At 36.2% G+C, this 14,117-nt stretch overlaps 1 protein-coding gene across 1 annotated transcript; it reads left to right on the forward strand.

The window, feature by feature from the left end:
• Positions 1-9,410: 9,410 nt before the first annotated feature.
• LOC113065364 (protein FAM43B-like) lies at positions 9,411-11,484 on the forward strand. The gene has a single exon (XM_026236586.1). The coding sequence runs from the start codon at positions 9,578-9,580 to the stop codon at positions 10,517-10,519; it is 942 nt and encodes a 313-aa protein (XP_026092371.1). The 5' UTR covers positions 9,411-9,577; the 3' UTR covers positions 10,520-11,484.
• The last annotated feature ends 2,633 nt before the right edge of the window (positions 11,485-14,117 follow it).

Here is a 14,117-nt window from a genome sequence, read left to right on the forward strand (position 1 = left end):
TCTTCTTCTTTGATGTTTTATTGGCGGTTGGCAGATCAACTCTATACCGCCACCTGCTGGGATGGAGTGTTTACGTTCATTTAAAAGTTAAGTTCGCCTGTGATGACGCTGCAATCCTAACTGTACACTGTAGGTGGCAGTGTTGAGTCACGCTGAGAGAAAGCAAGTCAAAGAACGATAGCTAATATTCAACTTTTCCTTGTCATCAGTGGGCCATTGAGTTATTGCAAACACTTTTTTCAATAGTATGAAAGAAACAGCATGACTGCATCATTAATAAATTGTAAGTCGTTTGTCAGTTGCTAACAATAGCGCAACAGCATTAACTTCTGTGTGAATTTGCATAATAAATACTGACAGCCATAACTATTCTCCATAATTATAGACTGGGTGATGCATTCCTAAAGAACTCTCAGTCTCATCTTCAGCAACACAAATGCATAATTTACTCTTAAGCACAATAATTAATGAGATAAAAAACAAGCAGTTTTTGTTGATGAAAAGTCTACACTATTTAAGGATTAATAAACTTTAAACAAATGAAGATTATACACAGGGTTTAAAACAAGCTTAATACATATAATGAAACTTAGAATATAATAATAAGAAAACGTAGCATACGTATGATAATGGTTTACTATGTTATGCTAAATTATATAAAACAAAGCATGTCGAGACCTCAAGCAGTGATGTATATACTGTACTGTCCTAAACAACTGCATAATGGACATAGAAATATACATTTTAAAATACCTTTTATAGGTTTATTATAGATTAATTGAATTATACAGTAAGTTCTTTAGGAGCTGATGTTGTTTCATATTTTTTCATTTTGATGACAGATTATATTGATATTTGAACACCTTTTAAAGTCATATAAATGAACAGTTTTTTTTTATGTATGTATGTATGTATTTTTGTTTTCTCCCAGATTTCAACACTTCTCTGTTTAATCGGCTACTTGTGTTTGACTGTCAGGTCTACCATTCTTATCATTTAGAAGGGCTTAAAAGAAAGGCTCCCGTTTATTACATCCACAGGTAAAGTACTTTTAGTTCTTTGGATAGTTATACTTTATAAACTTTAAAAAAATGGCCATTTATTATGAAGTGATCAATGTGAAGCTACAGTTGTACATAGCCCAAAACAATTTTTGATCACAACAAAAAGTGATATTAGTATAACTGGTAATAATAATAGTATCAACAATACAAACACAATTATGTTTTTATTGTTGTATTCTAAAGGTCATTTGTTATTTTGAATGTTATTATTATTTTGTATTATTTTGTAAAATGTGATGTGCTGTTCAGTGATGGCTGGCTAATAAAAACATCAAGCAGAAGCCAGAGACATAAGAGAAATGCCCTTTCTGTATCCACAGCTGACTCACCAGAGGATGAGTGCTCGCCTCAGGCCTTGACTTTAACATTACTCACCTTGTTGAGAGAACTGTTAGCATTTTGTAGTGTGCTGTTCCTTACCCCCGAAGACACTCAGGCAAGATGTACAGATGTACTGGAGGCATAATACACACACACACACACACACACACACACACACACACACACACACACACACACACACACACACACACTCTGGCTATAAACTAAAATCACAGAACATTTCCAGTATTTACATGAAACCATGTAAACGGGATGTTTGGTTGGGGTTTGTGTTTGTGTTCATTGTTTCAACATCTTAATAACAATCCTTAGTACTGACAGATAATTTTCATCTCGGCTTAGTTTTTCTTAAAAAGTTAAATGACAATTCAACTTTTAGATTGAATGTAATGGTGTATCTTTTCAGCTTTCATGCATGTTGGCAATGCAAGTTAGGGCACATAGATGATTGATTTATTCTGCAAATATATACTTAATTTTATTTGTAGAAAAAAAAAAAGACAAAAGGGACAATACATATTAATGAACATTTTTCACAAATGTAAATATGCCAGATTATAGCCAAAGGCTAATTTCCATCTGCAGACCCCCAAACAGGTAGATGTTACACATAAATACACATAACTACATACAGACACACTATGCACAGGCTATATACAGAGAAGCAAGTTCAATAAGTGATCACAACATACATGTCCATAATACACTATATCCATGCTACACTAACTCAACCCATACACGATTACACAACCCATATCACACTGATAGTTCTATCCCCTTTATTTTTACAAAACACTAACTCTATTTTACATCTAGTATATATATTAATGATTACTAAACATGCTCACATATTTGTGTGTTCCTCAACCATACTTTTAAACGATTCCTAAAAATAGGCAAACTTGTGCTTTCCCTCACTGACTGAGGGATACTATTCCAAAAGCTCACCCCCTGATATGATAGAGCATTCTGTGAAAAGGATGTCCGCCTAAACGCCAAGACACAGTCACCTCTCATATTGGCTTAAATCTGATTTTTTTGTTCATACTACTAATCAAGTCTAACATGATCTCATATACACTTCTTTTCAAACGTTTGGGGCCAGTATAATTTTATTTGAAAGACATTAATAATTTTATTTGGCAGGGATGCATTAAATTTATCAAAAGAGACAGTAAAGACATTTATAATGTTACGAAAGATTTCCATTTGAATAAATGTTGATCTTTCTGTTCATCAAAGAATCCTGAATCCTAATTTCCACAAAAATATTAAGCAGCACAACTGTTTTCAGCAGCGATAATAATCGTAAGTGTTTCTTGAGCAGCAAATCAGTATATTAGATTGATTTCTGAAGATCATGTGACTCTGAAGACTTTTACAATAGAAAACAGTTATTTTAATTTGGAGTGATTTTTTAAAATATTGTTTTTTATTGTGTTTATGTCGTTTATGTAGCTTTGGTGAGGGTAGGAGACTTCTTTTTAAAAAACGTAAAAAATCTTACTGACCCCAAATTTTGATGTAGTGTAGATTTCTGACTGAGACATGTTCCAAAAAAATTGGATAATGAAATATAGAATATTATTCAGTCTTGCACTATGACACAAAATCTATGCTCTACTAATAAATGGTTAATTATCAAAATACCTGCTTGTGAGAGTTCAAAATGCCACTACTGAAGAATGTAAAATATCAGCACGGTAATGTCGGAGACTTCATGACTGAATCTCTGAGAATTCAGACATAAATAAATGTCAAAAGAAAGCGAATAGTGGACGTGAGATCATTACAGAGCTTATTGCAATTTTTTATTCACTCTTTATCTTTACAGGAAAACCAACCTTGCATTTTCACACGAAACTGAAGGATCCATCATCTGTACCTGAAGTTTTGCCATTTATCACGATCTGTGATGTGATCGGAGAGCAACCTCAAAGGATTACCAGACAAAGCACCAGGTGAATAATGATCGGTCCTGGCACTGGTCTGCATCACTAACTTCAGCTCTCTACAAACTTCAGCAGAGTGCCTTATTTGCATTCATAGCCTTACATATGAATATGCAAAACAGGCTGGATCAGGCCAACTACTTGGACATCTCGTGTCATAATACGCTACGCTATTTAATGCCTGTTACCCATTTAATTTCAAAAGTACTGCTGATGGAGAGGAGGTTAGGGGCAGAAATTCTGCTGCATTATTCATAACATTCAGGAAAGCACTGCATTAAGATGTCAATAATGTGAAACCCTCCATTAGACCATATCAGCAAATCATACAGAAATTAATTAAATCTACAACCATAAAGAAATTGTATGTATGTATGTGTGCATGTTCACACACATATATATATATATATTATATATATTATATATATATATATATATATATAATTTATGTGTGGTTGTAGATTTTATTCATTTCTGTATGATTTGCTGATATGGTCTAATGGAGGGTTTACAAAATTAACAGATCATCATACAGAAATTAATAAAATCTACAACCATACATAAATTGTATATATATATATATGTAGTGGGTTTAGAAAATAATCTGCCCCCTTTAAAATAATACAATTCTGTTGCTATGCAGCCTAAAAATGAATTTAATTACACTCTTTACTCTGTTGGGATGTGCATATATTAAAAATAAACAAACAAAAATATATTATGTATATATATATATATATATATATATATATATATATATATATATATATATATATATATATATATATATATATAATCAATTTAATTTATATTTAATAATCAATCTGTTAATTTTGTAATACTTTGGTATTGTTGCTCATGTTGTTCTTTTAGGTCATAACAGGCTGTTTTTTTACTTTATTTATAAAGTAGCCTTGTAATAAGCGAGAAAATGTATAATGAAATCTCTTACATAACAGCTCTTATCCATTTCATAATGCAGCGACAATAGCTAGAGGACAGAACAAGTGAGTCATCTCTTTAGTAGTAAATGACACATGGATGTGAGTGTTTAGTTGCAGGTATAGTGCTCGGCTCGGCCCTGGCACTGGCTCCAGCTTCTGCCGGAGAGTGTTCACTCTTATCAGGACTGCTCATTCTTTACAGCAAGCAGTCCACAGATCTGTGTTTCAGCTATAAATCACACATCGACCCTTTTGCCTTCCACTTTGGTACACAATGCTGTATTGGTTTATTAAGGACAGCAGAAGCTGTTTCGAGTAGATGGCTGCTGTCTCTAGCTGTATAACAAAAAACCCTCGTCAGTTTAGTGTGTGTTCATGCTGCCACGAGTCTTGTGAGGGGTTGCCAAAGCATTGCTATGTAGACGCTAATGTGTTCTAAGGGGTTGCTAAGTGGATCTGCACAATATATTGGATCCATAGTGGATATCTAATGACGGTCAAGATGTTTTAATTCATTCAGTATCAGTCGATATTGGATATTTAATTGTGCATGCCAGTATCATCAATATCGATACAGAATTATTCATATAATTAGTAAATAATTAAGAGTATAATAGGCAATTATTATATTAGAAAGGCATTTTAACATTCAGTATGCTTTAATTGCAATTTATTCGATTATATTTTTGTTTATGCGTGGTTAAAATATGTTTACTGTAGTGGTAAGCAGAACTAAGGTTACTGTATAATAAAACAATGGTTCATTTTCATAAGGCACTGCCAATGACAGGCTGTTGCGCCTATAAGATGCAGGCTTTTAATTCTGACAGTGTATGATTTATATTTACATTAGTTACAGAACAGAACATCAATTGTTCTGGGCTGCGTTTCCCAAAAGCATCAATTGTTTCTTATGATACTTTTTGGAAAAGCAGCCCTGTTAGGATCCAGTGTCAGCAGTAAGCGAATGCTTTAGTTCTCCTATTTTCAATGTTTTTAGATTTAGATTATGTTTTGTTTTACATTATTATGATGCATTCATTAAATTTACTTATAACATTTTTAAATTATTAATAGTTTAGTGTGTTTAAATTATAATTGATTAAGTCATCATATTGACCGGAAGATTAATATCGGTGTATCCCTACTTTTCAGCACTGAAAATTATAAATTTTAGTTATTAGTTATTAGTCATCTGTCACAGCATAAAAATCTGTTTAATTATCATATTGCATTGTAAGTTTAATATTAGTTTATCCCATCTGCTTTTATTTAAAATGATTAGGTTTGTTTTGTATTTATTAGTTATCAGTCATAGCATTAACATTAATGGTCTATTTAGTTAAAATATTGGCTTACTTTTTAATATGGGTGCTTCCATATTGCTAAGAACTTTTTTCCCACTTGCAGCATTTGAACCAAATTTATTTATTTATTTATTTTTTTATACCAGTTATTGCATGAAACGTAATTATAATATTGGTTGGAATTATAATATTGGTGCATCCCTATTTCTGAGGCCTTTATAAAATTATAATTTTTATTTCTTCAATTTGTTTTGATACATGCCAAGTGATTGATAGTTTAGAAATCATTTGAGGAAACATTGATGTGTGCACCATGCATAAACGTTTTTGCATGAGTTATGAGTTTAATACTTAAGGTTAGCGATTAGAACAAACCTAACTGTTCCTGCAATAGCAATAGTTATGCTTGCCTTACAAAGCACTATCAAGTAAAAGAAACAGAAGAAATGGTTTAGAAAGAGTGACTGTATTTATTTTGTCTCACTCTGAAGCTCTTTAGTACCATGTGGAGCGGACATGTGATGAAATGGCTTGTAATGAATGATATCCTGCAAAAGAGCTGGAAAAGAAGTGCTCACAGGGTGAAACAGTGGTGTATTCAGCACATTTCTTTTGGCTCCAATCACGAGGATGACAGCGCACTAATGCCTGTGTGCGATTTTCCTCCCTTGGCTCCGACGAAGAAGTCTAATGAGCACAGGAGACAAATGTTCCTCTTGGTTTCTCTGTGAATGCCTCTATCACTCCAGAGGGGTGCTGTTGAGTGTCAGGCACAGCACAAACAGTCCCAATTCTCCAAAGAAATTAAACAAGATGAAACACTGAGTTGCGTTTAACCGTACTGTACTTTAAAGGAAACCTGCAATGGTTCATCACTCTGGGGAAAATAGAATTACACTTTTATTTAATCGTGAATCATTTATGGGTCATGTGATCCATGTAAACAATTAAATGTTTATTCTTATTTTTATTACTGAGAAAATGAAGCCTATTATTATTTGAGAGCATTAATATATATATATATATATATATATATATATATATATATATATATATATATATATATTTTTTTTTTTTTTTTTTTTTTTTTTTTTTCAATGAAACATTATTTTTCTCCTGAATTCTATTTACCATTGTGCATTCTGATGTTTACATTTTTAATTAATTTATTATTATTATTTATTTATTTATTTGCAACACTTATTTTTACAATGGTGATTTTCATAAGAAGACCTTAATAAACTTACTGTGTCACTATGGCTTGGATAGTCTTTACTGTTTTAAAAGTTGCAATGCCTGTCCATTTGCTTCAGACCAGACAAAAGTCTTATAGTTACATAAGCATGTTAAATTGCAGGCCACTGTTGAAAATCACGGTCAAAGTCTTCATTTCATCGATCTCCTTTTCCTCATTAGTAACAGTCACACAGTTAACTATTTCCCTCACACCCTACTCTTTCATATGCAGATGAGTTACTATTCTCACAGAAGGCTTTAATAATGCATACACTTGGATCGGGGAGCTGGTGTCCCATTTTCTGTTACTGGACAGAATGTGCGATCTGTGACAGCTTGCACACATGCTCTTCCTTTCCTAGAGTTGGATCAGAAAAGGGTTTGGGAATAGGCTAAATTGTGACTGATATGGAATTTAATCAAAATATGGCCTGGAGTCGATCCTCCCACACATGTTTCCCAATTTCATTCATCAGTTTGGTGCTAGCGCAGTGCTAAAGCCAGAAGCAGATACGTCAATGTGAACCACGCGCATCAATCCTCTTAAAGGCCAGGGAGCCACGACAGGCTCCAGTCCTGTCTGCTCAGAGTTAGTTTTCAGCTTGTCATAGGCATATTCTTTAAATTACAGCCTTGCTTTATATCATCCCCATTAAGTCAAAGCACTGCAAACGTCACTGCAAGATTTATTCCACTCTCGCTTTCTGTCAGAAATCATAACGGCAGCCGCATGTAACCGATGCCATGGACGGCTACATCATTGTCCACTCTAGAAAACCTATAGCTTTCGTTTTTATACTCCTTAGAAAAAGAGCTGTCTCACATATTGGACTGAAACAAGTGTGCTATCCTTCAGGTTTACTCTCTAGAGGTAGAGTTCCCTTTAAAGGGTAAAAATAGACATAAAAGTTGGTTGCTGCTTGTGCCACTGGGTTTCACTGTTGTCAGAGGGAGCTGTGTGATTTCAGGGGAAAAATATGAGGAGAGGAAACATGTGAGGACTTTAATAGGCTTTAATAAACTGTTTATCAAATGTAATTTTTAAATCAAGGTTAACTTTATCTTAGGATGTGTTTCAATTAATTTGTATTAGGTCTTCTGCAAATTCGTTTACAGAGACTGCTTTGGCATTATTTCACTAAGAATTTCCAATGTGGTTTAAAATAAATATTATCTGATAAACAGATAAAAAAGTAATTTTTATTTAAATTAGGTATTTATACATGATGATAATATTTGTTGTAAACCTCTTAATTTATGCTAATTAATTGTATTTCGTTTTTTATAGTAATAGCAATATGTTATTATATAGCGATATGTTTTTTTATAGGCTTCATGAGATTTGCAATTCACGAAGTCTGACCAGTGCAAAAATTTTTAATTGTTATCATTTACTCACCCTCATGTCATTACAAAACTGTGTGTGCACAAAACACAAAAGAATTTTGAAGAATTTTTGGAGCTCATCGACTTTTATTTTAATACTAAAAAAACTTTTTGCATTTCTCCATATTTTTTATATTTCACAGAAGAAAGTAAGTCGCAGAGGTTTAAGATTACATGTGGGTGAGTAAATGAATTAACTATGCCAGGGTAATAATAGCCTTGAAAATTCAGAAATTCAGTGTGATGAAGCATGAGCAGTTGAATACTTAAAAATATTCAGCAACTATCAGTTAACTGCTTCAGCTTGTTTTTGATATGTTCCACCTTTTGTTCTGTGAATGACTAACACAAAAATCAACACAAATGAATGCATGTAGTTGTTCATTTACATACAATTATAAACCAATAGGGACTGAAAGCAATCAAAAGCCCTTTAAAAGTAGTCCAAACAATTTGTATTCCACAAGTATTCTGAAGCAATATAATAGCTTTGTGTGAGAAACCATTAACAATTTGCACAATATAGAAAATTACATAAGTACCATAATTTACATTTTTGGATGAACTGTTGATTCATATAAACTTTTATTGAAAGTCTTGATCTTTATTTAAATAACTTGAATAGTGATATATAAAAAGTGAAAGTGAAAAGTGATATATAAAAAAGTCTGGAGCAGAAAAGTAAGATGTACTGTATATACACCCTTATTCTTTGGCTTGAAATGTAGTAAAAATTATAGCTGATAAGAAAGTGATTCATCCTTTCAAATGTGAACATGTTCAAATGTCAAGAAGCTCGTCTCTCCAGTCGTTTCAGGGTCTGCAGCCTACGCACTAGCTCCACTGGACATCTTAACTACAATAACGTGCTTGTTCTAGCACCTTCTTTCTTTTGCAGCCGTTACATAAAGTCGTTTCCTGGTGTTTTTCTTGAGGCTGAATGTAATAAATTAGAGCTGGGTGGTGTGATGGTATATACCGACGATAGCAATGACTCGCAGCAGGTCAAAGCACTCTCATAGGACACTCTGACACAAGGATGAACCCTCTTCTTCTGCCTCAGGGTCAGTGGTCAGAGTCTGCACAACAGACCATCAGGTGAGACAGTCAGGGGTTTGAAGGAGTTAAATGAGGACCGTCGAAGCTTCGAGCCCAGCGCTGATCAGTGATGCAGGAGGAGGAGGAAGAGGAAGGAGGAGCGAGCAGAGCCTTTCTGCTTTCAGTCTCTCGCCAGCGTGTGCCAGAGCAGTCTCCTTTGCTGTACTTCTCTGAGAAGCACACACACCGGAACACTCTTCATTGCTGGTTGGGGGAGAGTGCTGAATCCTCTCCTCTTTACCTGGATCATGCTGCCCTGGAAAAGGAGTAAGTTCGTGCTGGTGGAGAATGAGTCCAAAAGCAAGCCGAAAAGTCTTGGAGTCGGACTGACTTATCATTCCCTGCTTTCGACTTTGCTCCACTCCTGTCCGGACCTTGTTCCCGACTGCCCGCTTCAATGGCTAGGGAGTGTTTTCCACAGCAGACGGCAGAAAGTGGTGCTCAACAAAGAGGAACCCACCTACAGCGTGCGTTACCTGGGCAGCACAGTCACCATCATGGCTAAAGGTGAGGATTGCATGCAGGAGGCGGTGGCTAAGATTTGGACTCGCAGCAACTACGGCGAACAGAGCGCCAAGATGAAGCTTACCGTCGGGCCACACGGAATTCGCATGGGGGTGGATAAAGGTGGCAAAAAGAAGCCCGTCCACCTTTTTTCCCTCAACCGTATCACATACTACAGTGCTGACCCCTTCCGGCCAAAGATCTTTGCTTGGATTTACAGGCATCAGATGAAGAATAAAGTGGTGGTTCTACGATGCCACGCCGTCCTGCTGGTGAAGGCAGAAAAAGCCCGAGCGTTAGCTCTCAGCCTGTACCAAAACTCAACATCGGCATTTACAGAGTTCAAACGACTAAAGCGCCAGGCCGACTTCCGTCATTGCCAGCAGCAGCTGTTGGGCGAGGACATTGTGCCTCTTATGCCTCTTCGGAGACTCCTGAATGGCCAATGCCACTACCAGCCACCTGCAGAAAAGCCTGGAAGCGCCACGCGGCTCTCCTCGATTACTGAGGAAGAGGAGGAGGATGAGGATGGACCGAGGGATGCTGAATCCACCAACATGAAAAATGCCGGAACTCCCAGTCCTTCTCCTCCAGAGAAAGATCTAGGGAAGATCGTAAACAGACTGGATGAGGTTTCAATTACCAGCTGGGATGAAGCACAGATGACTATCAGCACTCTGGTGTGATGCTGAATGGATACAGTTTAGTGTCTTCACCACTGAGCCTCTGTTTTGTCGCCTTTCCCGCCAACCCGCTCTGTCTGGTACATCCATCGATGCACCGTGAAATAGCCCTCCGAAACTCGGGATAAGGTCAATTGGCAGCCTGCAGTGGAAGCGTTACACGAGCTGCATGGAGAAGAAGAGCCAGTAGAAGCACATTGTAAGGAAGACCACATGTATAGCAATCATCCAGAGTTTGTTGAGAGCTTACACCGAAAAGCCTTTATCTACCCCCAACATCGAGCAAAGCTTAAACCGAACACAGTAAAGCATTCATCTCGTACTCGTGGCACCCAGTGATTTTATGAGTACATGCCAAGTCCTTTAGACTGATGGACTATGAGAAGGAACCTAGAAATATGACTTTTTGTCTGACTAGACGCTCTTTTGATGTTTAAAACTGTCCCCGGGTGACCTCTTTCAACTGGCTCAGCTTCAGTGGGATGCGGTTAAAGCCGGTTTATTGGCACTGGAAGCAGCACTAATGAATTAAACCATAACTTAGGAATCGAGCCATTGACTTGACATGTTTACTGCTAGCATTCGTCATAGCTCTGCTAATCAGTAATGCATAACAAGGCTCATGCAAACAACCAGTGACGTTTGAGATGGGCCTTTTAAAACTTTTAAAAATAAATGGTATATATTTAACACTGTGATTTGTCTGGGACCAAAAGGCAGCAATGTATCTTGTATTTATACAAAAAAAAAGCTATTGTAATTTATGCTGAATATGTGTTGGTGTAATGTGGTCATCGTAAAAAAAATCTTTTTTTATGCCATTCACGTGAAGGTCTGTCAACTCTGGCACGTGTTTTTGTCATTACAGCTCATTGTATTAATCTTCTGGAAACTGACTGGGGAAAATTATGATTTTTTTTCTACTACTTCATCTATTTCTGCACAATGGGACACTGTCAGTGTGAAAAACTGCCAAATGTTGTATAATAAAATGTTTGCTTACATAAATTATTAATTGTTAGAGCCCCAGCTTTCCATTTATTTAATCCCAGAATGACTGGATTGAGTGTATTTTAAAATGCAGACTGATGATTTTCAGGCTGTATTTCAAAAGATCATAATTCCTAGCAAAAAAATAATAAAAAAAAAAAAATAAAAAAAATTGGTTTAAAGTAAAAAGGCCATTGACAGCCTGTGAGTGGGCTGAGGAAGGAGCTGATTTCATCTGAACAGCATTTATGTTTTCCGTCAAAGTGAGGCTATTAATCAGCCGATTGAACTGTACAGGAAGTGAGCATAAAACACCTGGACAGGAAGCACAGAGCTTTCAGCTTGACATTAAATCAGCCAGAAGAGACTTCAACAGCCTCTCAGACTCAGAGCATTGTTGATTACAACAGACAAAAAGACAAGCACATTAATACGCACAATACCATAAGATCGGCATCAAATTAACCACAACAATGATCTCCTTTCTGAAGTGTAGTTTAAATGGTTTCATTAGTGGTGCTTACTAGGACAGACATCACTATTGCTATTGCTTTTACTTGGGGTTAGCTAACGGATGCTTTTGTGCTACATGGATAACTTATACCTCAAATTGTGCAGGAGAGATAAGCTTAGTGATCATAAGGGCAATTTTTCAGGAGATTCCCATAGACTTACATTAAAGGAGGCAATCAAGCCATATCTAAAGATAGTGTTTTGTTAATCATGGTTTTGGTCTCAGATTTTTTTTGTGTCTTTTGTTTTTTGTTAACAGGCATTAACGTGGGGCAGAGAAAGAGAGAGAGAGATGCATGAAAAAACAAGTACAATCAGTAAATGACATCCAGATGGCAGCAGAAAGGTGCATTATGGGAGGACCACATATTTTACATGATTAGGAGGCATGCATTTCATAGGCATTATTTTGATATGTGTCATTTCCATAATGGACACTACATTCTAAATGATTAATTTGCCCCAAATTAAAAGTAATTCTGTCATTTACATGCTGTGAAATGCATTTCATGCTTGAATCAAAGCCTATATGCTGATCTTTTTTTTTTTTGGAACACAGAAAGTGTTATAATGTGACTTTAAATTTAGTGCACAAATCATACAAACTACTTTTATGATGATTTTAGAGCATAACAGGCATGGTCATTTTGAACTGTTGGTTTAAGAAAAAACTACCAAAAACAAACACATCTATAATATTACAAAACATGTATATTAACAAAAGAGGCTATTTCAAATACATGTATATTCCCAGTTTCCACAAAACCACTGTGAAGTGTTTTAACATTGATGATTGATGCTCACCAAACCAGCATATTAAAATGAGCCTGACCTTAAACTTTTGAGGAATAGTATTTCTGTGTCCTGGTATCTGACAGATTGACAACCCGATCTGGACATGTAGTGGCTGTGGTGGATACCATTTTGTCCGTGGGATGGGATTCTGTAAGTGTAATCTCACTTCTAACTCTTGACTGTTAAAAATGTGAGTGTGGGTTCGAGTGTGAGAGTGACAGACTAATGGGAGTGAAGGGTTTTTCTTCTCTCTTATAAGCCTCAATGAAAGTGTTAATAGAGGAACAAGGGGTGCTGGGCCAGGACATACAGGATCAGAGAGCCATCTTTCAGGCATACAGGGAGAGTAAGCGATAAAATGGATGACAGCCCTGTTTCAGGTGTGCGTTTGTGTTTAAAAGCGAGAGATAAAGAGAGAGATACTTGCATTTGTATTCTTCAGCAGCACTGTTCTCTTCCCTTGAACAGCAGCGCTGGACTCTGCATTATTACTTCTAAACACACTGTGCCAGATCAAATTACCTGAAGGCTCAATCATAAATAGTTAATTCCCAAGAAATATTTGCACAAATAGTTACAGAGCAAAGATTTTTGCTCCATTCCAATTTAGTTAAGCAAAGCTTTGACAGTGATTAACTGCTAAATAAAGGTGGTTTTATTTAAATCTTTCAATTAAATTGTCAAATAAAGGGCAGAGTAAGACAAACCTGATTGATTTTCTGAACAAATCTGGCAAGCGAGTACAGAAATGGAAGCTTTAGCCTAAGTTCTGCCAGGAAGACTCAATCACTTCGTCACTAATTACCTTCATCATTATCCAATCACGTCTTTATACTCCTGTATAAAAGATCGTACTTACACGTTTGAGTTCGCAGATGCCGACGCGACAACAACCTCCACCCTCCCCACCACCCACCAGGATGGTCCTGTCCTTACCTTCCAGGGGTAGCCTTCCTGCTGCGCCCCTGCCTTCGTCTTTAGGCAGGAAATGCAGATTCGCTACCCTCGGATTACGAACCATGGACGGGGCCTTCCGCCAAAGAAATTTATAATTGTGCTCGCTGAGCTGTCAATAAATGTATGCTTCGTACATTCTTCTATCTCCCGAGTCTTTCTGGTAGAACTGAAGGTGATTTAGTAGAAACTGATGCTAACTGTTGTTATGTGTTATTTTAAAGTCATCAAGAAAACGAAATTAGGGATTTTACAAGTTATCCATTTGTAAATTGTAATTGAATATTGTGTTGGTTCATTAAACTCATATCAATAATTGGTAAAAAGAGTCCAAATGAATATAATTCAA

This window comes from Carassius auratus, chromosome 48 (genome assembly GCF_003368295.1).
Source record: "Carassius auratus strain Wakin chromosome 48, ASM336829v1, whole genome shotgun sequence".
In the NCBI taxonomy this organism is placed as follows: Eukaryota; Metazoa; Chordata; class Actinopteri; order Cypriniformes; family Cyprinidae; genus Carassius; species Carassius auratus.